This window comes from Lemur catta, chromosome 6 (genome assembly GCF_020740605.2).
Source record: "Lemur catta isolate mLemCat1 chromosome 6, mLemCat1.pri, whole genome shotgun sequence".
Lineage (NCBI taxonomy): Eukaryota > Metazoa > Chordata > Mammalia > Primates > Lemuridae > Lemur > Lemur catta.
The window spans coordinates 16,201,686-16,229,183 of record NC_059133.1 but is presented as its reverse complement, the minus strand read 5'-3'; the positions used below and the strand labels follow the sequence as shown (position 1 = coordinate 16,229,183).

Here is a 27,498-nt window from a genome sequence, read left to right as displayed (position 1 = left end):
TTGAGTGTCACGTCAGCACTCAAAAAGTTGCAGATTTTGGAGATCTGGAGTTTGGATTTTCAGATTAGGGATGCTCAGCCTGTATTTCTTTAGAGATCATGAATGAGGAAAAGAAACATTAACACATACAGTTTTAAGTTGGCAAGGAATCAATAATAAAGACTATCAGTTGCCGTAATATTTTGATGTGTAACATAAAGAATTTTATTTTTAAGTAACTTACAAGTCTTCCATTAGAAAGTAATATACATGGCACTTCTTGATCTTAAAGAGATTCACTTTTGCTACTTAGCAATTTATTTTCCACAGTTTTGCAAGCCAGAGATATTTGTTCCTCAAAACAAAGAAGCTACCCAATAGTTTCAGGACTGTGACTCCAGTCTTTTCAGATGAAGCACTTGAAAAAACATCTCTACCCTCCCACATTGACATCTAAGACTGCCTCATTTATGAAAAAGACAAAGAGCATGTCTCCAAATACTGAACCCACTCATTCACAAGAAGGAAGAGGAGATTCAAATATTTCCCTTTGGGGTTGAATTTTTTAAAAAATTAAAAGGAGTTATGTGGTCCCTCTCTACTGGTTCTACTTACAGGGAAATTATTCTCTTTTCTTAAACAATGAAAACAGACTGTTAGTTTTTTGAGGTGAACAGAAGTGAGAAGAACAATTCTGATTTTATTTCAAAATTTTAAATGATGTTTTTCTGACATCCAAGAGAAGTTCAGGATGAGGGCAGAGGACCCCTACTCTGCTGTTCTCCAGGTGATGGGCAGCAGCGTACCTGGGCTCCGTAGACACGCTGCATCGCCTGGAGCAGCTGGTTGGTATAATCCGTGAGGGTGCCAGCATCTTCTTCAAATACACTGAGTAAAGAGCGAGTCTGGAAGAAAAGAAGAAAAAAGGTCAATTTATTTCTATGTGGAAAAGTTACAAAGGAGGTAGAAAACACACACACACAAGCACATGCACAAACCGAAATGGGGAATGGAGGTGCCTGTTGGCTCTCTGGCTTTGTTCTTTCATTGATAATGCTAGTACAAGTTGATTCCTGGAACTTTAATTTAGAACCCCCTTTCTAATCCTTTAGACTACAGTGCGGGGGCAATTTGAGTATCAAGGCCAGAGAAGAAAGTCAATTTTTAAAAGATTAAGACTGAAGGGCTTTTATCTGTCCTGAGTTTAGCCCCTACCTAAATGCCAGTAAAGTCCATCTAATAAAAAAAAGCGTTAAACAGGGCAGACTCTCCACTCAAGTCCATAAACTAAACACAAGGTCAGGCCCATCTGTGTACCTAGGGTGTGGTCACTTAGCAATGCTGGAGCGTAATCATCTCAGCAGTAATGAGCTATCTGGTTTTCTGTAATCCCGGATGTCTTGCAGGAGTGTGCCATTCTTTTCTCTTAAGATACTACAATGTTTATGTTTTTCCTCAAATTCATTCAACCCATTTTCAAACTCATGGCCAGGAAATTTCACATCCCCTTGGCCCACCAACAGCAGCTCTGGGTACAAAACTCAAATAAAAACTTAATAAGAATGGCAGCTTACTACCTTCAGGAAAACAAACTCCTCAGTTCTCGGAGAGCAGCTGAGCAAAGTCATTAACTGAAAGGTATTTCCTACCATTTTTGTACACAGTGCTTGGCATGCACTAAGCACTAAAGAAGTATTTATATATTGGGCGGCATAGGAACACGTGTCAAGGTGTCACCTATGAGATATATCTACTCAAGGGACTTTCATTAATGTGCCCAGCACAGTGGGAATTTAAAATATCACGTTAGCAATAACTGGATCTCTACTTCAGAAAAAAAGCCATTAGGCACAGAATGAAGAATAAGTTACAGAAATGCCTTTAATGAGATGATATCAAAGCACTTTATAAGAAACAATTCAGTAAGGCTCATTATCTTCCCGCATATGAACTGCAATTCCTCCTTTCTTTTTCTATGTTAGGTAAGAGAACAATAACTAACGCCAAAGTACTCCGGATAAACTGGAACGTGAACCTAAGCATCGGGATTTTCACCTCCCAGCACACGTTCTACCCTTGACTTTGCTCCACGGCCTCTGGTGTACTTCATAGCAGTGTGTGCTTCTCCTGCCTTGCCCGGGTCTTAAGGACTAAAAATACCTGCTCCAAGACCAATGTACTCTCCTCAGTACCACTCAACAGGAGAACCATAGTGCAATGAATTTTTTTTTAAAAGCTCTGAGAATAAAACAACATCACAGAACTTAAACAGGATATAATTCATGTGTTAAAAGACTTCTTCAAACTTTTTAAAATTAAAATTCACCAGTATGAAATACATCAGGACCTCAGCAATTTTTTCCTATTCTATTCTATTTGTAAACAAAAATCATGGTTTTGACCCACTGCATTTCATAATCCACTAATGGATGCCAACCAGTAGGTAAAAAGAGAAGTGATATAACTGGATTGTGGCTATTTAGTTATCTCAAAATACTACTGATGTTCATTTAGCCAACTCCTGCTTATTGCTTTTAAGACTCTTAGGAACAAACTGAATGGAAGAAGAGAGGTAAGATGAAAAGAGAGGGCTTGCATAAATGTCCTCCACAAAGAGGGTGGAAGAAAACTAAAACTACCACTTACTCTGAACCACCTATGTGCCAGATACTGTGCTGGGCACTGAACATTTGCTACTTCTTTAATCCTTCCAACAACTTTATGAAGTGGATACCATGGATCCATTAACTCCATTTTACAGATGATAAAACTGAGGCTCACCAAGATTAAGAAACTTGTTTAATCTCCCACTATTGGAAAGCAATGTACACCCAGGTCGGCAGGCACCGATAGTCACGAGCAGGGTGGGACTCACCAGAGGGCAGGCTCTTTGGTCCACAGCCCACACCCCTGCCTGGAGACAGGACAGAGGCTGACTGGAGCTGGATTCTCCTTGGTCATCTAACTGTCAGGCTCTCACCTATGATACCTGCCAGAGAACTACATCATTAAGTGTCTTTGTTCTTTATACTCTGAACATGTGTCTGAGATACCTGTTAGAACTGGCAGGAAACTCCATCTTCCCTTTCTAATTTAACCCAGGCAGTGACCACTCCTGGAAAAATACGCCCAGCTACCTTGGCACTGTTTGGCCATCCACATTCACCATGCCCTATCTGCTCAAACTTGGGTTTAGAACAACAGAGATATTCGGAGACCTGAAGGAAGGAGACCAAGGACCAGGCAAAGGGATACCAGCTATTCAAAATTCCACAAAAAGGTCAGAAAGACACTAGTGTATATCACTTATGAAGATAATAATGGCAATCTCATTTATGGAGCTACTATGACATACAGGCATGTACATGCTTTACATATATTATTTATTCTTCATAATTACTCAAGTAACTATTTTAATCCTAATTTTACTCTAAACACAAGCTCCGAGAGGTTGAGTAACTTGCCAAAGGTAACAGTAGCAGACTCAGGATTTGAATTCCATCCTTTCTCACTACCCTACACTCTAAGAGTATGCTTGGCCAGAAAAACAAAACCAAACGCTCTATAGATATAGCCTCAGCTCTGTATCATTCCTTTACCTTAGTGTAAAGAAACTGGGTGTTAACTAATAAAATACTTCTAGGCAGTCTCAAGAATAGCATGTAATTATATAATGGTTCAATTCTAATAGCACTGATTATTTTTAAAATTTTAAGGTTAAAAACAAAGCGATCTTCATAGTTCAGCGAAAGGAGAGAAATGTCTTGGTAGAAATAACCAAGTTTACAGAAAGGAAAAAATGTTACAAACAAGAAGCACAGGACAAAACCCCTCCACAATGAAGACATATAAAACCATCCAGGTTATGTTTTGATGTATCTTGCTTGAGTAAAGAAATGCCTGGTTTGGTTGGAGAGGGCTGTTCCCAGCTGGGCTGCTCAATGAATAACCTCAGAACTAAGTCTTTCATTTCTGTTTCAGTTATGCCAACTGCAAAAGAAACAAACAAAACACAAAACACCAAAAAAAGCAAGCAACAGCGCTGCTGCCTTCACCTTATCTCAAAAGTGTACTACTTACAGGACGAGCCAATAAGCCCCTGAAGAATCATGAGCTGCAGGAGCTCAAAGCTGTATTTGTGTTCCTATCGCAGCAGCATCCGCACCTTACTGAACTGTTGCCTTACTTATCTGTCTCCGGAACAGACTGTGAACCAGCCAAGGGCAGGCACTCTCATTTATCACATTCCCAGCAGCAAGCAGTGCCTGGTCAGGGGCAGAGGCTTACAAACAGCAATGGAGGCAAATATCTTAATCCCTAAAATGTTCTGCTTTTCATATATCAGAGATAAGCAGAAATAATACATGCGTACACACATAGACTACTTTCACAACACATCGCGCAGCACTGCAAACTAAAAGGGAGGCAAAGAATAGATGTGTCTAAGGTCGGTCAATTTGTTATTCAGCTCTTCCTGGGTCACCCAGTTCAAATACAAAAGCTTTTGTGTTCATTTAATTAATTCTGTGCAACCAAGTTACTAAAGCAACTCTCACAATTACTCTACATAAAACTAAAGGAAACAAACAATAGACGGTTTCCTAGGATCTTTTCATTTTAGTAAAACACTTTAGGTCATTGATGACAGAAAAGCCAGGTGCTTGGTGGTTTGGCTAACTTGAGCAATATCCCCAGTATAGGCGGGTTGCCTGGGCTCCAACCCTGGCTGTTACTTTACAATGTATAACCCTGGGCAAGTTATTTAACTTCTCTGCTCTTTGCTCATTTTTAATAGAGAACTACTTCAAAAGACTACTGGGAAGATTAAGTGAGTTAATATACATAAAGCAGTTAGAATAATGCCTGGCACATAAAATCCATAATATAGGCATTTGCTATTGTTTTTACACTTTCCACATAAAATAAAAGAGTTGGATTCGATTCCTTCCAGTCCCAAGACTATGAATCTCCCTGACAGTAAAGCTTCGTTAGGTGCATGTCACATACAAGAGAGTACTAAATAAATATGGTCTAATGATTATTAAAGACCTTCTTAAAGTTCATTTCCATTCTGTACAACCTCATCAAGAACTCTCCTTAGCTGAAGGAAACTGACAGTCTTAACCATAGTTCTCACTTCCAAAAATTCCATCCAATATTTACTCAAAAAAAAAAAAAAAAGGCAAAAACAAAACAAAAAATTCCATACAGACCAAAGGCACCAATTACAGAGGCTCATCATCTGTTCGAGGAGGAAGCCAGGTTAGAAGAGCTGCCAGGTTTCACTAACACTGCTGGGGACAGCTGGCCATGAACACCCTTTCCCCTGTTGCTGCTATGTCAGTATAGTAGCTGAGGGAGGCAATATGACCTAAGTAAATTGCATTGTAAGATCCTAAAAAATCCATTTTAAAAGATTAAAAAAATTTATACCTCCTTATGAAAGAAACAGTATTATGGCAGATGTACAGAATCAAAATAAACATCAAATGTATTGAATGCAAAATTTGAGCAGAATTAACTGTATATGTATATATATGCACTTATTCAGACATTAATAAAATTTTTACTTATTTAGTCAATAGTTTGAAAAATAGTAGAGTGTTCTAAGTAACCAGTCTCTGCTTCGTTAATGCATTAGAAATGTATACAGCTTTCTTCACTCAAATGACCCACAACGGAGTATTCAGTTTCCACCATGTGCAAAGGCACATCTGACAGCTAAGAGCCCAGATGTGACTCCAGGGACTGTTAAGATGCTAAAAACATTTATAGTTTCATTCTAGAACTTAAGCCAAATAACATTTAAGATTTCCCCAAAACCAGCCACAATCAGCAAAATTGCTCATAGAAGTTTCCTCTAGATTTTTTTCATTCTTCCTCTTTCCAAAACTAAGGTCTAAAGGGCATTCACTATCAGAACCCAGAAATTTTACCATGTAGTGTGATTAAAATATCTTTTATGAACATTTATTATCAGCAGCATAAGCCTCATTTTGAAGATATAATAATGAAAAACTACACCTTGCTGAGTGTTTTTTTAAAAAATTATACAACTATCAATCAAATCCAACATGTCTAGGTCTAAAGTATGTAAGGAATAATGTGAAATAAAACCAAGGAAACATAACTTTGAGGAAAAAACTTGAACGAAAACATTGAGAAGTTATTACTATCTTAAAAACACATATATCAAAACAAACTGATCAAAAAAGAAGTCCGAAAAGTGTTCTCTTTTCAATTAAACAGAAACAAACCAAATCACCTAAGCTTTCCAAAAAAACCTGAAAAACCGACCGACCCTGACCCGGGCAATCTGAGCACAGCTGACCACTGTTTGACTCTGGCTTGGAGTTTGGCAGCACTGACCAGCCATTTTCACCAGCTTCTGCTGCAGGAAACGCCAGACAGGAGGAAGCGTTTCTGGCCAGTAGAAACCACGTGATGATCATGTGCTGTGAATTAAAAACTGGGCATTTCATCCATGCTCATACCTATTGTGTAGGATCTGAAAATACCAATGTGAAATTTTAAATGATCACTCCGGACAAGGATCTCTGCCTTGCAATTGTGGGAAATGAGGTGCAAAAAGATATATTGCTTTTCCAACCAACATGGCGATGCCTCAGCCAGGTTAGAAAGGTTACACTAACTGATTCTCCATGCTGTTCTCACTGACAAATCACATTCTGAATTTCCAGCTCTCACATAAGTGAATATACACTATATCTGAATGGCTTAAAGTATTAGCCCAGCTGTGAGAAGCAGGATTAGAGAACCAGTCAGGAGACGTGGGTTCTTGTTCCGGCTCTAACACTAAGTTATCATGTAATTTGGGCGAGTCTTTTCATCTCCACCCTGTGGCTGGCTCAGTTTTGTCATCTACTGATCATCTACAGACCCAAGGACATCAAGCATATGATCTCCAGGTGCTTTAGAGCTTAAAGTTCTTTCATGGCTACATGGTTTATAACTTTGAACCTGTAAGTGGGCAGAAGAGGATAAAAGGCATTGTCATTCCTATTTAATATTCCTTGTGATAAAGGGAATTTATTTGTCATTGCTTTTGAGACTTGGCTGTCACCCTATGAGAGTTCCTGACAGAGGCCCTGCACTTGCCACCCCAGAAAAATATCTCATCTCCAAAGAAGGATTCCTACGCTAACGGTTGAAAAGGGCTCCAGTTCTTGAAACAGTGGTAAAAGGATGGTGAGATAATACTGAAAACAATCCTAGCTTCCAAGGCTCCGGTGCCAGGTACGGGAAATACCAAGTTACCTGGGCCTCAACAGAGGTGTCTCTGCGAAAAGGATCATAGGCTTCAGAATGCAGAGACCGACCTCATGACTATTAGGATGCAAAACGCTATGGAAATGGCAAATAATTACCACCATACTGGTGATTTCAAAAGGATCAGGAGGAAATCTGAAGCACGATCCACACCTTTCCCATCTCACGCAAATATGCACGTACCAACTCTGGAGGTAAACCAATCAAAGGCAGGGCTGACAGAAGCCCCACACTTACACCCCACCCAGAAATCTCAACTACCAGGCAGGATTCTTATGCTAATGCGAGAAACCTGCTCGGGTTCTGAAAATCACGGTGAAACCACAGTGGAAGAATACTTAAAAGAACACATTCTTTGTAGCCTCTAGGACCAACTCTTGGAAATGCCAAGTTTACTGGGCCTCAGCCTGCTTTCCTCTGTGAAAACGCTCCTATGCTTAAGGATGCAGAGACCAACCTTATGACAATTACGGTGAAAAGTGGAACGGAAAAATACCAAACAGTTCTCCACCTAGCGGTTCTTTCAAAAGTTGTGCCACACACCTCTTGGAAAGATCGAGTTACTTTGGCCTAGCCTTCGATTGGTCTGGAGAAGGAATCGCCGTTCCTAGCTGATGAATCAAATGATTCTGAAAGGAACGGTGAAAAGTGCGGATCCTGTTTCAGTCTTTAGACTGAAACAGGATCCGCACTATTCACCTGTCCCACAAAGGCGCACTTCTCATGTCTGGCGCTAGTCCAACAAACCCAGGACTGACAGAGGCCCTGCACTTGCCACCCCAGAAAAATATCTCATCTCCAAAGAAGGATTCCTACGCCAACGGTTGAAAAGGGCTCCCGTTCCTGAAACAGTGGTGAAAGGATGGTGAGATAATACTGAAAACAATCCTAGCTTCCAAGGCTCCGGTGCCAGGTTTGGGAAATACCAAGTTACCTGGGCCTCAGCAGAGGTTTCTCTGCGAAACGCATCATAGGCTTCAGGATGCAGAGACCGACCTCATGACTATTACGGTGCAAAACGCTATGGAAATGGCAAATAATTACCAACATACTGGTGATTTCAAAAGGGTCAGGAGGAAATCTGAAGCACGATCCACACTTTTCCCATCTCACGCAAATATGCACTTACCAACTCTGCAGGTAAACCAATCAAAGGCAGGGCTGACAGAAGCCCCGCACTTACACCCCACCCAGAAATCTCAACTACCAGGCAGGATTCTTATGCTAATGCGAGGAACCTGCTCGGGTTCTGAAAATCATGGTGAAACCACAGTGGAAGAATACTTAAAAGAACACTTTCTTTGCAGTCTCTAGGACCAACTCTTGGAAATGTTAAGGTTAATGGGCCTCAGCCTGCTTTCCTCTGTGAAAACGGTCGTAAGCTGAAGGACGCGGAGACCAACCTTATGACAATTACGGTGAAAAGTGCTACGGAAAAATACCAAACAGTTCTCCACCTAGCGGTTCTTTCAAAAATTGTGCCACACACCTCTTGGAAAGATCGAGTTACTTTGGCCTAGCCTTCGATTGGTCTGGAGAAGGAATCGCCGTTCCTAGCTGATGAATCAAATGATTCTGAAAGGAACGGTGAAAAGTGCGGATCCTGTTTCAGTCTTTAGACTGAAACAGGATCCGCACTATTCACCTGTCCCACAAAGGCGCACTTCTCATGTCTGGCGCTAGTCCAACAAACCCAGGACTGACAGAGGCCCTGCACTTGCCACCCCAGAGAAATATCTCATCTGCAAAGAAGGATTCCTACGCCAACGGTTGAAAAGGGCTCCCGTTCTTGAAACAGTGGTGAAAGGATGGTGAGATAATACTGAAAACAATCCTAGCTTCCAAGGCTCCGGTGCCAGGTACGGGAAATACCAAGTTACCTGGGCCTCAGCAGAGGTTTCTCTGCGAAAAGCATCATAGGCTTCAGGATGCAGAGACCGACCTCATGACTATTACGGTGCAAAACGCTATGGAAATGGCACATAATTACCAACATACTGGTGATTTCAAAAGGGTCAGGAGGAAATCTGAAGCACGATCCACACTTTTCCCATCTCACGGAAATATGCACTTACCAACTCTGGAGGTAAACCAATCAAAGGCAGGGCTGACAGAAGTCCCGCACTTACACCCCACCCAGAAATCTCAACTACCAGGCAGGATTCTTATGCTAATGCGAGAAACCTGCTCGGGTTCTGAAAATCATGGTGAAACCACAGTGGAAGAATACTTAAAAGAACACTTTCTTTGCAGTCTCTAGGACCAACTCTTGGAAATGTTAAGGTTACTGGGCCTCAGCCTGCTTTCCTCTGTGAAAACGCTCGTAAGCTGAAGGACGCGGAGACCAACCTTATGACAATTACGGTGAAAAGTGCTACGGAAAAATACTAAACAGTTCTCCACCTAGCGGTTCTTTCAAAAGTTGTGCCACACACCTCTTGGAAAGATCGAGTTACTTTGGCCTAGCCTTCGATTGGTCTGGAGAAGGAATCGCCGTTCCTAGCTGATGAATCAAATGATTCTGAAAGGAACGGTGAAAAGTGCGGATCCTGTTTCAGTCTTTAGACTGAAACAGGATCCGCACTATTCACCTGTCCCACAAAGGCGCACTTCTCATGTCTGGCGCTAGTCCAACAAACCCAGGACTGACAGAGGCCCTGCACTTGCCACCCCAGAGAAATATCTCATCTGCAAAGAAGGATTCCTACGCCAATGGTTGAAAAGGGCTCCCGTTCTTGAAACAGTGGTGAAAGGATGGTGAGATAATACTGAAAACAATCCTAGCTTCCAAGGCTCCGGTGCCAGGTACGGGAAATACCAAGTTACCTGGGCCTCAGCAGAGGTTTCTCTGCGAAAAGCATCATAGGCTTCAGGATGCAGAGACCGACCTCATGACTATTACGGTGCAAAACGCTATGGAAATGGCACATAATTACCAACATACTGGTGATTTCAAAAGGGTCAGGAGGAAATCTGAAGCACGATGCACACTTTTCCCATCTCACGGAAATATGCACTTACCAACTCTGGAGGTAAACCAATCAAAGGCAGGGCTGACAGAAGTCCGGCACTTACACCCCACCCAGAAATCTCAACTACCAGGCAGGATTCTTATGCTAATGCGAGAAACCTGCTCGGGTTCTGAAAATCATGGTGAAACCACAGTGGAAGAATACTTAAAAGAACACTTTCTTTGCAGTCTCTAGGACCAACTCTTGGAAATGCCAAGTTTACTGGGCCTCAGCCTGCTTTCCTCTGTGAAAACGCTCGTAAGCTGAAGGACGTGGAGACCAACCTTATGACAATTACGGTGAAAAGTGCTACGGAAAAATACCAAACAGTTCTCCACCTAGCGGTTCTTTCAAAAGTTGTGCCACACAGCTCTTGGAAAGATCGAGTTACCTTGGCCTAGCCTTCGATTGGTCTGGAGAAGGAATCGCCGTTCCTAGCTGATGAATCAAATGATTGTGAAAGGAACGGTGAAAAGTGCGGATCCTGTTTCAGTCTTTAGACTGAAACAGGATCCGCACTATTCACCTGTCCCACAAAGGCGCACTTCTCATGTCTGGCGCTAGTCCAACAACCCAGGACTGACAGAGGCCCTGCACTTGACACCCCAGAGAAATATCTCATCTCCAAAGAAGGATTCCGACGCCAACGGTTGAAAAGGGCTCCCGTTCCTGAAACAGTGGTAAAAGGATGGTGAGATAATACTGAAAACAATCCTAGCTTCCAAAGCTCCGGTGCCAGGTACGGGAAATACCAAGTTACCTGGGCCTCAGCAGAGGTTTCTCTGCGAAACGCATCATAGGCTTCAGGATGCAGAGACCGACCTCATGACTATTACGGTGCAAAACGCTATGGAAATGGCAAATAATTACCAACATACTTTTGATTTCAAAAGGGTCAGGAGGAAATCTGAAGCACGATCCACACTTTTCCCATCTCACGCAAATATGCACTTACCAACTCTGGACGTAAACCAATCAAAGGCAGGGCTGACAGAAGCCCCGCACTTACACCCCACCCAGAAATCTCAACTACCAGGCAGGATTCTTATGCTAATGCGAGAAACCTGCTCGGGTTCTGAAAATCATGGTGAAACCACAGTGGAAGAATACCTAAAAGAACACTTTCTTTGCAGTCTCTAGGACTAACTGTTGGAAATGCCAAGTTTACTGGGCCTCAGCCTGCTTTCCTCTGTGAAAACGCTCGTAAGCTGAAGGACGCGGAGACCAACCTTATGACAATTACGGTGAAAAGTGCTACGGAAAAATACCAAACAGTTCTCCACCTAGCGGTTCTTTCAAAAGTTGTGCCACACACCTCTTGGAAAGATCGAGTTACTTTGGCCTAGCCTTCGATTGGTCTGGAGAAGGAATCGCCGTTCCTAGCTGATGAATCAAATGATTCTGAAAGGAACGGTGAAAAGTGCGGATCCTGTTTCAGTCTTTAGACTGAAACAGGATCCGCACTATTCACCTGTCCCACAAAGGCGCACTTCTCATGTCTGGCGCTAGTCCAACAAACCCAGGACTGACAGAGGCCCTGCACTTGCCAACCCAGAAAAATATCTCATCTGCAAAGAAGGATTCCTACGCCAACGGTTGAAAAGGGCTCCCGTTCTTGAAACAGTGGTGAAAGGATGGTGAGATAATACTGAAAACAATCCTAGCTTCCAAGGCTCCGGTGCCAGGTTTGGGAAATACCAAGTTACCTGGGCCTCAGCAGAGGTTTCTCTGGGAAAAGCATCATAGGCTTCAGGATGCAGAGACCGACCTCATGACTATTACGGTGCAAAACGCTATGGAAATGGCAAATAATTACCAACATATTGGTGATTTGAAAAGGGTCAGGAAGAAATCTGAAGCATGATCCACACTTTTCCCATCCCCTGCAAATAAGCACTTACCAACTCTGGAGGTAAACCAATCAAAGGCAGGGCTGACAGAAGCACCGCACTTACACCCCACCCAGAAATCTCAACTACCAGGCAGGATTCTTATGCTAATGCGAGAAACCTGCTCGGGTTCTGAAAATCATGGTGAAACCACAGTGGAAGAATACTTAAAAGAACACTTTCTTTGCAGTCTCTAGGACCAACTCTTGGAAATGCCAAGTTTACTGGGCCTCAACCAGCTTTCCTCTGTGAAAACGCTCGTAAGCTGAAGGACGCGGAGACCAACCTTATGACAATTACGGTGAAAAGTGCTACGGAAAAATACTAAACAGTTCTCCACCTAGCGGTTCTTTCAAAAGTTGTGCCACACACCTCTTGGAAAGATCCAGTTACTTTGGCCTAGCCTTGGATTGGTCTGAAGAAGGAATCGCCGTTCCTAGCTGATGAATCAAATGATTCTGAAAGGAACGGTGAAAAGTGCGGATCCTGTTTCAGTCTTTAGACTGAAACAGGATCCGCACTATTCACCTGTCCCACAAAGGCGTACTTCTCATGTCTGGCGCTAGTCCAACAAACCCAGGACTGACAGAGGCCCTGCACTTGCCACTCGAGAAAAATATCTCATCTCCAAAGAAGGATTCCTACGCCAACGGTTGAAAAGGGCTCCCGTTCCTGAAACAGTGGTAAAAGGATGGTGAGATAATACTGAAAACAATCCTAGCTTCCAAGGCTCCGGTGCCAGGTACGGGAAATACCAAGTTACCTGGGCCTCAGCAGAGGTTTCTCTGCGAAACGCATCATAGGCTTCAGGATGCAGAGACCGACCTCATGACTATTACGGTGCAAAACGCTATGGAAATGGCAAATAATTACCAACATACTGGTGATTTCAAAAGGGTCAGGAGGAAATCTGAAGCACGATCCACACTTTTCCCATCTCACGCAAATATGCACTTACCAACTCTGGAGGTAAACCCATCAAAGGCAGGGCTGACAGAAGCCCCGCACTTACACCCCACCCAGAAATCTCAACTACCAGGCAGGATTCTTATGCTAATGCGAGAAACCTGCTCGGGTTCTGAAAATCATGGTGAAACCACAGTGGAAGAATACTTAAAAGAACACTTTCTTTGCAGTCTCTAGGACCAACTGTTGGAAATGTTAAGGTTACTGGGCCTCAGCCTGCTTTCCTCTGTGAAAACGCTCGTAAGCTGAAGGACGCGGAGACCAACCTTATGACAATTACGGTGAAAAGTGCTACGGAAAAATACCAAACAGTTCTCCACCTAGCGGTTCTTTCAAAAGTTGTGCCACACACCTCTTGGAAAGATCGAGTTACTTTGGCCTAGCCTTCGATTGGTCTGGAGAAGGAATCGCCGTTCCTAGCTGATGAATCAAATGATTCTGAAAGGAACGGTGAAAAGTGCGGATCCTGTTTCAGTCTTTAGACTGAAACAGGATCCGCACTATTCACCTGTCCCACAAAGGCGCACTTCTCATGTCTGGCGCTAGTCCAACAAACCCAGGACTGACAGAGGCCCTGCACTTGCCACCCCAGAGAAATATCTCATCTGCAAAGAAGGATTCCTACGCCAATGGTTGAAAAGGGCTCCCGTTCTTGAAACAGTGGTGAAAGGATGGTGAGATAATACTGAAAACAATCCTAGCTTCCAAGGCTCCGGTGCCAGGTACGGGAAATACCAAGTTACCTGGGCCTCAGCAGAGGTTTCTCTGCGAAAAGCATCATAGGCTTCAGGATGCAGAGACCGACCTCATGACTATTACGGTGCAAAACGCTATGGAAATGGCACATAATTACCAACATACTGGTGATTTCAAAAGGGTCAGGAGGAAATCTGAAGCACGATCCACACTTTTCCCATCTCACGGAAATATGCACTTACCAACTCTGGAGGTAAACCAATCAAAGGCAGGGCTGACAGAAGTCCGGCACTTACACCCCACCCAGAAATCTCAACTACCAGGCAGGATTCTTATGCTAATGCGAGAAACCTGCTCGGGTTCTGAAAATCATGGTGAAACCACAGTGGAAGAATACTTAAAAGAACACTTTCTTTGCAGTCTCTAGGACCAACTCTTGGAAATGCCAAGTTTACTGGGCCTCAGCCTGCTTTCCTCTGTGAAAACGCTCGTAAGCTGAAGGACGCGGAGACCAACCTTATGACAATTACGGTGAAAAGTGCTACGGAAAAATACCAAACAGTTCTCCACCTAGCGGTTCTTTCAAAAGTTGTGCCACACAGCTCTTGGAAAGATCGAGTTACCTTGGCCTAGCCTTCGATTGGTCTGGAGAAGGAATCGCCGTTCCTAGCTGATGAATCAAATGATTGTGAAAGGAACGGTGAAAAGTGCGGATCCTGTTTCAGTCTTTAGACTGAAACAGGATCCGCACTATTCACCTGTCCCACAAAGGCGCACTTCTCATGTCTGGCGCTAGTCCAACAAACCCAGGACTGACAGAGGCCCTGCACTTGACACCCCAGAGAAATATCTCATCTCCAAAGAAGGATTCCGACGCCAACGGTTGAAAAGGGCTCCCGTTCCTGAAACAGTGGTAAAAGGATGGTGAGATAATACTGAAAACAATCCTAGCTTCCAAAGCTCCGGTGCCAGGTACGGGAAATACCAAGTTACCTGGGCCTCAGCAGAGGTTTCTCTGCGAAACGCATCATAGGCTTCAGGATGCAGAGACCGACCTCATGACTATTACGGTGCAAAACGCTATGGAAATGGCAAATAATTACCAACATACTTTTGATTTCAAAAGGTTCAGGAGGAAATCTGAAGCACGATCCACACTTTTCCCATCTCACGCAAATATGCACTTACCAACTCTGGACGTAAACCAATCAAAGGCAGGGCTGACAGAAGCCCCGCACTTACACCCCACCCAGAAATCTCAACTACCAGGCAGGATTCTTATGCTAATGCGAGAAACCTGCTCGGGTTCTGAAAATCATGGTGAAACCACAGTGGAAGAATACCTAAAAGAACACTTTCTTTGCAGTCTCTAGGACCAACTGTTGGAAATGCCAAGTTTACTGGGCCTCAGCCTGCTTTCCTCTGTGAAAACGCTCGTAAGCTGAAGGACGCGGAGACCAACCTTATGACAATTACGGTGAAAAGTGCTACGGAAAAATACCAAACAGTTCTCCACCTAGCGGTTCTTTCAAAAGTTGTGCCACACACCTCTTGGAAAGATCGAGTTACTTTGGCCTAGCCTTCGATTGGTCTGGAGAAGGAATCGCCGTTCCTAGCTGATGAATCAAATGATTCTGAAAGGAACGGTGAAAAGTGCGGATCCTGTTTCAGTCTTTAGACTGAAACAGGATCCGCACTATTCACCTGTCCCACAAAGGCGCACTTCTCATGTCTGGCGCTAGTCCAACAAACCCAGGACTGACAGAGGCCCTGCACTTGCCACCCCAGAAAAATATCTCATCTGCAAAGAAGGATTCCTACGCCAACGGTTGAAAAGGGCTCCCGTTCTTGAAAAAGTGGTGAAAGGATGGTGAGATAATACTGAAAACAATCCTAGCTTCCAAGGCTCCGGTGCCAGGTTTGGGAAATACCAAGTTACCTGGGCCTCAGCAGAGGTTTCTCTGGGAAAAGCATCATAGGCTTCAGGATGCAGAGACCGACCTCATGACTATTACGGTGCAAAATGCTATGGAAATGGCAAATAATTACCAACATATTGGTGATTTGAAAAGGGTCAGGAAGAAATCTGAAGCATGATCCACACTTTTCCCATCCCCTGCAAATAAGCACTTACCAACTCTGGAGGTAAACCAATCAAAGGCAGGGCTGACAGAAGCCCCGCACTTACACCCCACCCAGAAATCTCAACTACCAGGCAGGATTCTTATGCTAATGCGAGAAACCTGCTCGGGTTCTGAAAATCATGGTGAAACCACAGTGGAAGAATACTTAAAAGAACACTTTCTTTGCAGTCTCTAGGACCAACTCTTGGAAATGCCAAGTTTACTGGGCCTCAACCAGCTTTCCTCTGTGAAAACGCTCGTAAGCTGAAGGACGCGGAGACCAACCTTATGACAATTACGGTGAAAAGTGCTACGGAAAAATACCAAACAGTTCTCCACCTAGCGGTTCTTTCAAAAGTTGTGCCACACACCTCTTGGAAAGATCGAGTTACTTTGGCCTAGCCTTCGATTGGTCTGGAGAAGGAATCGCCGTTCCTAGCTGATGAATCAAATGATTCTGAAAGGAACGGTGAAAAGTGCGGATCCTGTTTCAGTCTTTAGACTGAAACAGGATCCGCACTATTCACCTGTCCCACAAAGGCGCACTTCTCATGTCTGGCGCTAGTCCAACAAACCCAGGACTGACAGAGGCCCTGCACTTGCCACCCCAGAGAAATATCTCATCTGCAAAGAAGGATTCCTACGCCAACGGTTGAAAAGGGCTCCCGTTCCTGAAACAGTAGTGAAAGGATGGTGAGATAATACTGAAAACAATCCTAGCTTCCAAGGCTCCTGTGCCAGGTTTGGGAAATACCAAGTTACCAGGGGCTCAGCAGAGGTTTCTCTGCTAAAAGCATCATAGGCTTCAGGATGCAGAGACCGACCTCATGACTATTACGGTGCAAAACGCTATGGAAATGGCAAATAATTACCAACATATTGGTGATTTGAAAAGGGTCAGGAGGAAATCTGAAGCACGATCCACACTTTTCCCATCCCCTGCAAATAAGCACTTACCAACTGTGGAGGTAAACCAATCAAAGGCAGGGCTGACAGAAGTCCCGCACTTACACCCCACCCAGAAATCTCAACTACCAGGCAGGATTCTTATGCTAATGCGAGAAACCTGCTCGGGTTCTGAAAATCATGGTGAAACCACAGTGGAAAAATACTTAAAAGAACACTTTCTTTGCAGTCTCTAGGACCAACTCTTGGAAATGCCAAGTTTACTGGGCCTCAGCCTGCTTTCCTCTGTGAAAACGCTCGTAAGCTGAAGGACGCGGAGACCAACCTTATGACAATTACGGTGAAAAGTGCTACGGAAAAATACCAAACAGTTCTCCACCTAGCGGTTCTTTCAAAAGTTGTGCCACACACCTCTTGGAACGATCGAGTTACCTTGGCCTAGCCTTCGATTGGTCTGGAGAAGGAATCGCCGTTCCTAGCTGATGAATCAAATGATTGTGAAAGGAACGGTGAAAAGTGCGGATCCTGTTTCAGTCTTTAGACTGAAACAGGATCCGCACTATTCACCTGTCCCACAAAGGCGCACTTCTCATGTCTGGCGCTAGTCCAACAAACCCAGGACTGACAGAGGCCCTGCACTTGCCACCCCAGAAAAATATCTCATCTGCAAAGAAGGATTCCTACGCCAACGGTTGAAAAGGGCTCCCGTTCCTGAAACAGTAGTGAAAGGATGGTGAGATAATACTGAAAACAATCCTAGCTTCCAAGGCTCCGGTGCCAGGTTTGGGAAATACCAAGTTACCAGGGGCTCAGCAGAGGTTTCTCTGCTAAAAGCATCATAGGCTTCAGGATGCAGAGACCGACCTCATGACTATTACGGTGCAAAACGCTATGGAAATGGCAAATAATTACCAACATACTTTTGATTTTAAAAGGGTCAGGAGGAAATCTGAAGCACGATCCACACTTTTCCCATCCCCTGCAAATATGCACTTACCAACTCTCGAGGAAAACCAATCAAAGGCAGGGCTGACAGAAGCCCCGCACTGACACCCCACCCAGAAATCTCAACTACCAGGCAGGATTCTTATGCTAATGCGAGAAACCTGCTCGGGTTCTGAAAATCATGGTGAAACCACAGTGGAAGAATACCTAAAAGAACACTTTCTTTGCAGTCTCTAGGACCAACTGTTGGAAATGCCAAGTTTACTGGGCCTCAGCCTGCTTTCCTCTGTGAAAACGCTCGTAAGCTGAAGGACGCGGAGACCAACCTTATGACAATTACGGTGAAAAGTGCTACGGAAAAATACCAAACAGTTCTCCACCTAGCGGTTCTTTCAAAAGTTGTGCCACACACCTCTTGGAAAGATCAAGTTACTTTGGCCTAGCCTTCGATTGGTCTGGAGAAGGAATCGCCGTTCCTAGCTGATGAATCAAATGATTCTGAAAGGAACGGTGAAAAGTGCGGATCCTGTTTCAGTCTTTAGACTGAAACAGGATCCGCACTATTCACCTGTCCCACAAAGGCGCACTTCTCATGTCTGGCGCTAGTCCAACAAACCCAGGACTGACAGAGGCCCTGCACTTGCCACCCCAGAAAAATATCTCATCTGCAAAGAAGGATTCCTACGCCAACGGTTGAAAAGGGCTCCCGTTCTTGAAAAAGTGGTGAAAGGATGGTGAGATAATACTGAAAACAATCCTAGCTTCCAAGGCTCCGGTGCCAGGTTTGGGAAATACCAAGTTACCTGGGCCTCAGCAGAGGTTTCTCTGGGAAAAGCATCATAGGCTTCAGGATGCAGAGACCGACCTCATGACTATTACGGTGCAAAACGCTATGGAAATGGCAAATAATTACCAACATACTGGTGATTTCAAAAGGGTCAGGAGGAAATCTGAAGCACGATCCACACTTTTCCCATCCGCTGCACATATGCACTTACCAACTCTGGAGGTAAACCAATCAAAGGCAGGGCTAACAGAAGCCCCGAACTTACACCCCACCCAGAAATCTCAACTACCAGGCAGGATTCTTATGCTAATGCGAGAAACCTGCTCGGGTTTTGAAAATCATGGTGAAACCACAGTGGAAGAATACTTAAAAGAACACTTTCTTTGCAGTCTCGAGGACCAACTCTTGGAAATGCCAAGTTTACTGGGCCTCAGCCTGCTTTCCTCTGTGAAAACGCTCGTAAGCTGAAGGACGCGGAGACCAACCTTATGACAATTACGGTGAAAAGTGCTACGGAAAAATACCAAACAGTTCTCCACCTAGCTGTTCTTTCAAAAGTTGTGCCACACACCTCTTGGAAAGTTCGAGTTACTTTGGCCTAGCCTTCGATTGGTCTGGAGAAGGAATCGCCGTTCCTAGCTGATGAATCAAATGATTCTGAAAGGATCGGTGAAAAGTGCGGATCCTGTTTCAGTCTTTAGACCGAAACAGGATCCGCACTATTCACCTGTCCCACAAAGGCGCACTTCTCATGTCTGGCGCTAGTCCAACAAACCCAGGACTGACAGAGGCCCTGCACTTGCCACCCCAGAAAAATATCTCATCTGCAAAGAAGGATTCCTACGCCAACGGTTGAAAAGGGCTCCCGTTCTTGAAAAAGTGGTGAAAGGATGGTGAGATAATACTGAAAACAATCCTAGCTTCCAAGGCTCCGGTGCCAGGTTTGGGAAATACCAAGTTACCTGGGCCTCAGCAGAGGTTTCTCTGGGAAAAGCATCATAGGCTTCAGGATGCAGAGACCGACCTCATGACTATTACGGTGCAAAACGCTATGGAAATGGCAAATAATTACCAACATACTGGTGATTTCAAAAGGGTCAGGAGGAAATCTGAAGCACGATCCACACTTTTCCCATCCCCTGCACATATGCACTTACCAACTCTGGAGGTAAACCAATCAAAGGCAGGGCTAACAGAAGCCCCGAACTTACACCCCACCCAGAAATCTCAACTACCAGGCAGGATTCTTATGCTAATGCGAGAAACCTGCTCGGGTTTTGAAAATCATGGTGAAACCACAGTGGAAGAATACTTAAAAGAACACTTTCTTTGCAGTCTCGAGGAACAACTCTTGGAAATGCCAAGTTTACAGGGCCTCAGCCTGCTTTCCTCTGTGAAAACGGTCGTAAGCTGAAGGACGAGGAGACCAACCTTATGACAATTACGGTGAAAAGTGCTACGGAAACATACCAAACAGTTCTCCACCTAGCTGTTCTTTCAAAAGTTGTGCCACACACCTCTTGGAAAGATCGAGTTACTTTGGCCTAGCCTTCGATTGGTCTGGAGAAGGAATCGCCGTTCCTAGCTGATGAATCAAATGATTCTGAAAGGAACGGTGAAAAGTGCGGATCCTGTTTCAGTCTTTAGACTGAAACAGGATCCGCACTATTCACCTGTCCCACAAAGGCGCACTTCTCATGTCTGGCGCTAGTCCAACAAACCCAGGACTGACAGAGGCCCTGCACTTGCCAACCCAGAAAAATATCTCATCTGCAAAGAAGGATTCCTACGCCAACGGTTGAAAAGGGCTCCCGTTCTTGAAACAGTGGTGAAAGGATGGTGAGATAATACTGAAAACAATCCTAGCTTCCAAGGCTCCGGTGCCAGGTTTGGGAAATACCAAGTTACCTGGGCCTCAGCAGAGGTTTCTCTGGGAAAAGCATCATAGGCTTCAGGATGCAGAGACCGACCTCATGACTATTACGGTGCAAAACGCTATGGAAATGGCAAATAATTACCAACATATTGGTGATTTGAAAAGGGTCAGGAAGAAATCTGAAGCATGATCCACACTTTTCCCATCCCCTGCAAATAAGCACTTACCAACTCTGGAGGTAAACCAATCAAAGGCAGGGCTGACAGAAGCACCGCACTTACACCCCACCCAGAAATCTCAACTACCAGGCAGGATTCTTATGCTAATGCGAGAAACCTGCTCGGGTTCTGAAAATCATGGTGAAACCACAGTGGAAGAATACTTAAAAGAACACTTTCTTTGCAGTCTCTAGGACCAACTCTTGGAAATGCCAAGTTTACTGGGCCTCAACCAGCTTTCCTCTGTGAAAACGCTCGTAAGCTGAAGGACGCGGAGACCAACCTTATGACAATTACGGTGAAAAGTGCTACGGAAAAATACTAAACAGTTCTCCACCTAGCGGTTCTTTCAAAAGTTGTGCCACACACCTCTTGGAAAGATCCAGTTACTTTGGCCTAGCCTTGGATTGGTCTGAAGAAGGAATCGCCGTTCCTAGCTGATGAATCAAATGATTCTGAAAGGAACGGTGAAAAGTGCGGATCCTGTTTCAGTCTTTAGACTGAAACAGGATCCGCACTATTCACCTGTCCCACAAAGGCGTACTTCTCATGTCTGGCGCTAGTCCAACAAACCCAGGACTGACAGAGGCCCTGCACTTGCCACTCGAGAAAAATATCTCATCTCCAAAGAAGGATTCCTACGCCAACGGTTGAAAAGGGCTCCCGTTCCTGAAACAGTGGTAAAAGGATGGTGAGATAATACTGAAAACAATCCTAGCTTCCAAGGCTCCGGTGCCAGGTACGGGAAATACCAAGTTACCTGGGCCTCAGCAGAGGTTTCTCTGCGAAACGCATCATAGGCTTCAGGATGCAGAGACCGACCTCATGACTATTACGGTGCAAAACGCTATGGAAATGGCAAATAATTACCAACATACTGGTGATTTCAAAAGGGTCAGGAGGAAATCTGAAGCACGATCCACACTTTTCCCATCTCACGCAAATATGCACTTACCAACTCTGGAGGTAAACCCATCAAAGGCAGGGCTGACAGAAGCCCCGCACTTACACCCCACCCAGAAATCTCAACTACCAGGCAGGATTCTTATGCTAATGCGAGAAACCTGCTCGGGTTCTGAAAATCATGGTGAAACCACAGTGGAAGAATACTTAAAAGAACACTTTCTTTGCAGTCTCTAGGACCAACTGTTGGAAATGTTAAGGTTACTGGGCCTCAGCCTGCTTTCCTCTGTGAAAACGCTCGTAAGCTGAAGGACGCGGAGACCAACCTTATGACAATTACGGTGAAAAGTGCTACGGAAAAATACCAAACAGTTCTCCACCTAGCGGTTCTTTCAAAAGTTGTGCCACACACCTCTTGGAAAGATCGAGTTACTTTGGCCTAGCCTTCGATTGGTCTGGAGAAGGAATCGCCGTTCCTAGCTGATGAATCAAATGATTCTGAAAGGAACGGTGAAAAGTGCGGATCCTGTTTCAGTCTTTAGACTGAAACAGGATCCGCACTATTCACCTGTCCCACAAAGGCGCACTTCTCATGTCTGGCGCTAGTCCAACAAACCCAGGACTGACAGAGGCCCTGCACTTGCCACCCCAGAGAAATATCTCATCTGCAAAGAAGGATTCCTACGCCAATGGTTGAAAAGGGCTCCCGTTCTTGAAACAGTGGTGAAAGGATGGTGAGATAATACTGAAAACAATCCTAGCTTCCAAGGCTCCGGTGCCAGGTACGGGAAATACCAAGTTACCTGGGCCTCAGCAGAGGTTTCTCTGCGAAAAGCATCATAGGCTTCAGGATGCAGAGACCGACCTCATGACTATTACGGTGCAAAACGCTATGGAAATGGCACATAATTACCAACATACTGGTGATTTCAAAAGGGTCAGGAGGAAATCTGAAGCACGATCCACACTTTTCCCATCTCACGGAAATATGCACTTACCAACTCTGGAGGTAAACCAATCAAAGGCAGGGCTGACAGAAGTCCGGCACTTACACCCCACCCAGAAATCTCAACTACCAGGCAGGATTCTTATGCTAATGCGAGAAACCTGCTCGGGTTCTGAAAATCATGGTGAAACCACAGTGGAAGAATACTTAAAAGAACACTTTCTTTGCAGTCTCTAGGACCAACTCTTGGAAATGCCAAGTTTACTGGGCCTCAGCCTGCTTTCCTCTGTGAAAACGCTCGTAAGCTGAAGGACGCGGAGACCAACCTTATGACAATTACGGTGAAAAGTGCTACGGAAAAATACCAAACAGTTCTCCACCTAGCGGTTCTTTCAAAAGTTGTGCCACACAGCTCTTGGAAAGATCGAGTTACCTTGGCCTAGCCTTCGATTGGTCTGGAGAAGGAATCGCCGTTCCTAGCTGATGAATCAAATGATTGTGAAAGGAACGGTGAAAAGTGCGGATCCTGTTTCAGTCTTTAGACTGAAACAGGATCCGCACTATTCACCTGTCCCACAAAGGCGCACTTCTCATGTCTGGCGCTAGTCCAACAAACCCAGGACTGACAGAGGCCCTGCACTTGACACCCCAGAGAAATATCTCATCTCCAAAGAAGGATTCCGACGCCAACGGTTGAAAAGGGCTCCCGTTCCTGAAACAGTGGTAAAAGGATGGTGAGATAATACTGAAAACAATCCTAGCTTCCAAAGCTCCGGTGCCAGGTACGGGAAATACCAAGTTACCTGGGCCTCAGCAGAGGTTTCTCTGCGAAACGCATCATAGGCTTCAGGATGCAGAGACCGACCTCATGACTATTACGGTGCAAAACGCTATGGAAATGGCAAATAATTACCAACATACTTTTGATTTCAAAAGGTTCAGGAGGAAATCTGAAGCACGATCCACACTTTTCCCATCTCACGCAAATATGCACTTACCAACTCTGGACGTAAACCAATCAAAGGCAGGGCTGACAGAAGCCCCGCACTTACACCCCACCCAGAAATCTCAACTACCAGGCAGGATTCTTATGCTAATGCGAGAAACCTGCTCGGGTTCTGAAAATCATGGTGAAACCACAGTGGAAGAATACCTAAAAGAACACTTTCTTTGCAGTCTCTAGGACCAACTGTTGGAAATGCCAAGTTTACTGGGCCTCAGCCTGCTTTCCTCTGTGAAAACGCTCGTAAGCTGAAGGACGCGGAGACCAACCTTATGACAATTACGGTGAAAAGTGCTACGGAAAAATACCAAACAGTTCTCCACCTAGCGGTTCTTTCAAAAGTTGTGCCACACACCTCTTGGAAAGATCGAGTTACTTTGGCCTAGCCTTCGATTGGTCTGGAGAAGGAATCGCCGTTCCTAGCTGATGAATCAAATGATTCTGAAAGGAACGGTGAAAAGTGCGGATCCTGTTTCAGTCTTTAGACTGAAACAGGATCCGCACTATTCACCTGTCCCACAAAGGCGCACTTCTCATGTCTGGCGCTAGTCCAACAAACCCAGGACTGACAGAGGCCCTGCACTTGCCACCCCAGAAAAATATCTCATCTGCAAAGAAGGATTCCTACGCCAACGGTTGAAAAGGGCTCCCGTTCTTGAAAAAGTGGTGAAAGGATGGTGAGATAATACTGAAAACAATCCTAGCTTCCAAGGCTCCGGTGCCAGGTTTGGGAAATACCAAGTTACCTGGGCCTCAGCAGAGGTTTCTCTGGGAAAAGCATCATAGGCTTCAGGATGCAGAGACCGACCTCATGACTATTACGGTGCAAAATGCTATGGAAATGGCAAATAATTACCAACATATTGGTGATTTGAAAAGGGTCAGGAAGAAATCTGAAGCATGATCCACACTTTTCCCATCCCCTGCAAATAAGCACTTACCAACTCTGGAGGTAAACCAATCAAAGGCAGGGCTGACAGAAGCCCCGCACTTACACCCCACCCAGAAATCTCAACTACCAGGCAGGATTCTTATGCTAATGCGAGAAACCTGCTCGGGTTCTGAAAATCATGGTGAAACCACAGTGGAAGAATACTTAAAAGAACACTTTCTTTGCAGTCTCTAGGACCAACTCTTGGAAATGCCAAGTTTACTGGGCCTCAACCAGCTTTCCTCTGTGAAAACGCTCGTAAGCTGAAGGACGCGGAGACCAACCTTATGACAATTACGGTGAAAAGTGCTACGGAAAAATACCAAACAGTTCTCCACCTAGCGGTTCTTTCAAAAGTTGTGCCACACACCTCTTGGAAAGATCGAGTTACTTTGGCCTAGCCTTCGATTGGTCTGGAGAAGGAATCGCCGTTCCTAGCTGATGAATCAAATGATTCTGAAAGGAACGGTGAAAAGTGCGGATCCTGTTTCAGTCTTTAGACTGAAACAGGATCCGCACTATTCACCTGTCCCACAAAGGCGCACTTCTCATGTCTGGCGCTAGTCCAACAAACCCAGGACTGACAGAGGCCCTGCACTTGCCACCCCAGAGAAATATCTCATCTGCAAAGAAGGATTCCTACGCCAACGGTTGAAAAGGGCTCCCGTTCCTGAAACAGTAGTGAAAGGATGGTGAGATAATACTGAAAACAATCCTAGCTTCCAAGGCTCCTGTGCCAGGTTTGGGAAATACCAAGTTACCAGGGGCTCAGCAGAGGTTTCTCTGCTAAAAGCATCATAGGCTTCAGGATGCAGAGACCGACCTCATGACTATTACGGTGCAAAACGCTATGGAAATGGCAAATAATTACCAACATATTGGTGATTTGAAAAGGGTCAGGAGGAAATCTGAAGCACGATCCACACTTTTCCCATCCCCTGCAAATAAGCACTTACCAACTGTGGAGGTAAACCAATCAAAGGCAGGGCTGACAGAAGTCCCGCACTTACACCCCACCCAGAAATCTCAACTACCAGGCAGGATTCTTATGCTAATGCGAGAAACCTGCTCGGGTTCTGAAAATCATGGTGAAACCACAGTGGAAAAATACTTAAAAGAACACTTTCTTTGCAGTCTCTAGGACCAACTCTTGGAAATGCCAAGTTTACTGGGCCTCAGCCTGCTTTCCTCTGTGAAAACGCTCGTAAGCTGAAGGACGCGGAGACCAACCTTATGACAATTACGGTGAAAAGTGCTACGGAAAAATACCAAACAGTTCTCCACCTAGCGGTTCTTTCAAAAGTTGTGCCACACACCTCTTGGAACGATCGAGTTACCTTGGCCTAGCCTTCGATTGGTCTGGAGAAGGAATCGCCGTTCCTAGCTGATGAATCAAATGATTGTGAAAGGAACGGTGAAAAGTGCGGATCCTGTTTCAGTCTTTAGACTGAAACAGGATCCGCACTATTCACCTGTCCCACAAAGGCGCACTTCTCATGTCTGGCGCTAGTCCAACAAACCCAGGACTGACAGAGGCCCTGCACTTGCCACCCCAGAAAAATATCTCATCTGCAAAGAAGGATTCCTACGCCAACGGTTGAAAAGGGCTCCCGTTCCTGAAACAGTAGTGAAAGGATGGTGAGATAATACTGAAAACAATCCTAGCTTCCAAGGCTCCGGTGCCAGGTTTGGGAAATACCAAGTTACCAGGGGCTCAGCAGAGGTTTCTCTGCTAAAAGCATCATAGGCTTCAGGATGCAGAGACCGACCTCATGACTATTACGGTGCAAAACGCTATGGAAATGGCAAATAATTACCAACATACTTTTGATTTTAAAAGGGTCAGGAGGAAATCTGAAGCACGATCCACACTTTTCCCATCCCCTGCAAATATGCACTTACCAACTCTCGAGGAAAACCAATCAAAGGCAGGGCTGACAGAAGCCCCGCACTGACACCCCACCCAGAAATCTCAACTACCAGGCAGGATTCTTATGCTAATGCGAGAAACCTGCTCGGGTTCTGAAAATCATGGTGAAACCACAGTGGAAGAATACCTAAAAGAACACTTTCTTTGCAGTCTCTAGGACCAACTGTTGGAAATGCCAAGTTTACTGGGCCTCAGCCTGCTTTCCTCTGTGAAAACGCTCGTAAGCTGAAGGACGCGGAGACCAACCTTATGACAATTACGGTGAAAAGTGCTACGGAAAAATACCAAACAGTTCTCCACCTAGCGGTTCTTTCAAAAGTTGTGCCACACACCTCTTGGAAAGATCAAGTTACTTTGGCCTAGCCTTCGATTGGTCTGGAGAAGGAATCGCCGTTCCTAGCTGATGAATCAAATGATTCTGAAAGGAACGGTGAAAAGTGCGGATCCTGTTTCAGTCTTTAGACTGAAACAGGATCCGCACTATTCACCTGTCCCACAAAGGCGCACTTCTCATGTCTGGCGCTAGTCCAACAAACCCAGGACTGACAGAGGCCCTGCACTTGCCACCCCAGAAAAATATCTCATCTGCAAAGAAGGATTCCTACGCCAACGGTTGAAAAGGGCTCCCGTTCTTGAAAAAGTGGTGAAAGGATGGTGAGATAATACTGAAAACAATCCTAGCTTCCAAGGCTCCGGTGCCAGGTTTGGGAAATACCAAGTTACCTGGGCCTCAGCAGAGGTTTCTCTGGGAAAAGCATCATAGGCTTCAGGATGCAGAGACCGACCTCATGACTATTACGGTGCAAAACGCTATGGAAATGGCAAATAATTACCAACATACTGGTGATTTCAAAAGGGTCAGGAGGAAATCTGAAGCACGATCCACACTTTTCCCATCCGCTGCACATATGCACTTACCAACTCTGGAGGTAAACCAATCAAAGGCAGGGCTAACAGAAGCCCCGAACTTACACCCCACCCAGAAATCTCAACTACCAGGCAGGATTCTTATGCTAATGCGAGAAACCTGCTCGGGTTTTGAAAATCATGGTGAAACCACAGTGGAAGAATACTTAAAAGAACACTTTCTTTGCAGTCT

The 27,498-nt window shown here is 44.9% G+C and overlaps 1 protein-coding gene across 3 annotated transcripts in view; it reads right to left on the bottom strand.

Annotated features, from left to right (window-relative positions):
- The window catches only part of APPL2 (adaptor protein, phosphotyrosine interacting with PH domain and leucine zipper 2), an 801,670-nt gene that overhangs the window by 42,902 nt on the left and 731,270 nt on the right, over positions 1-27,498 (bottom strand). The window contains exons 1-2 of one of the 3 annotated variants that reach the window (XM_045553055.1): positions 4,060-4,364; positions 786-884 (exon numbers count right to left, since the gene is read on the bottom strand). In XM_045553055.1, the coding sequence (XP_045409011.1) occupies positions 786-809 (24 nt within the window). In that variant the 5' untranslated portion in view covers positions 810-884; positions 4,060-4,364. Of the gene's footprint in view, positions 1-785; positions 885-2,854; positions 2,948-4,059; positions 4,365-27,498 lie in introns of those variants that run through there. The other 2 variants (XM_045553056.1, XM_045553054.1) reach the window with 2 other exon arrangements.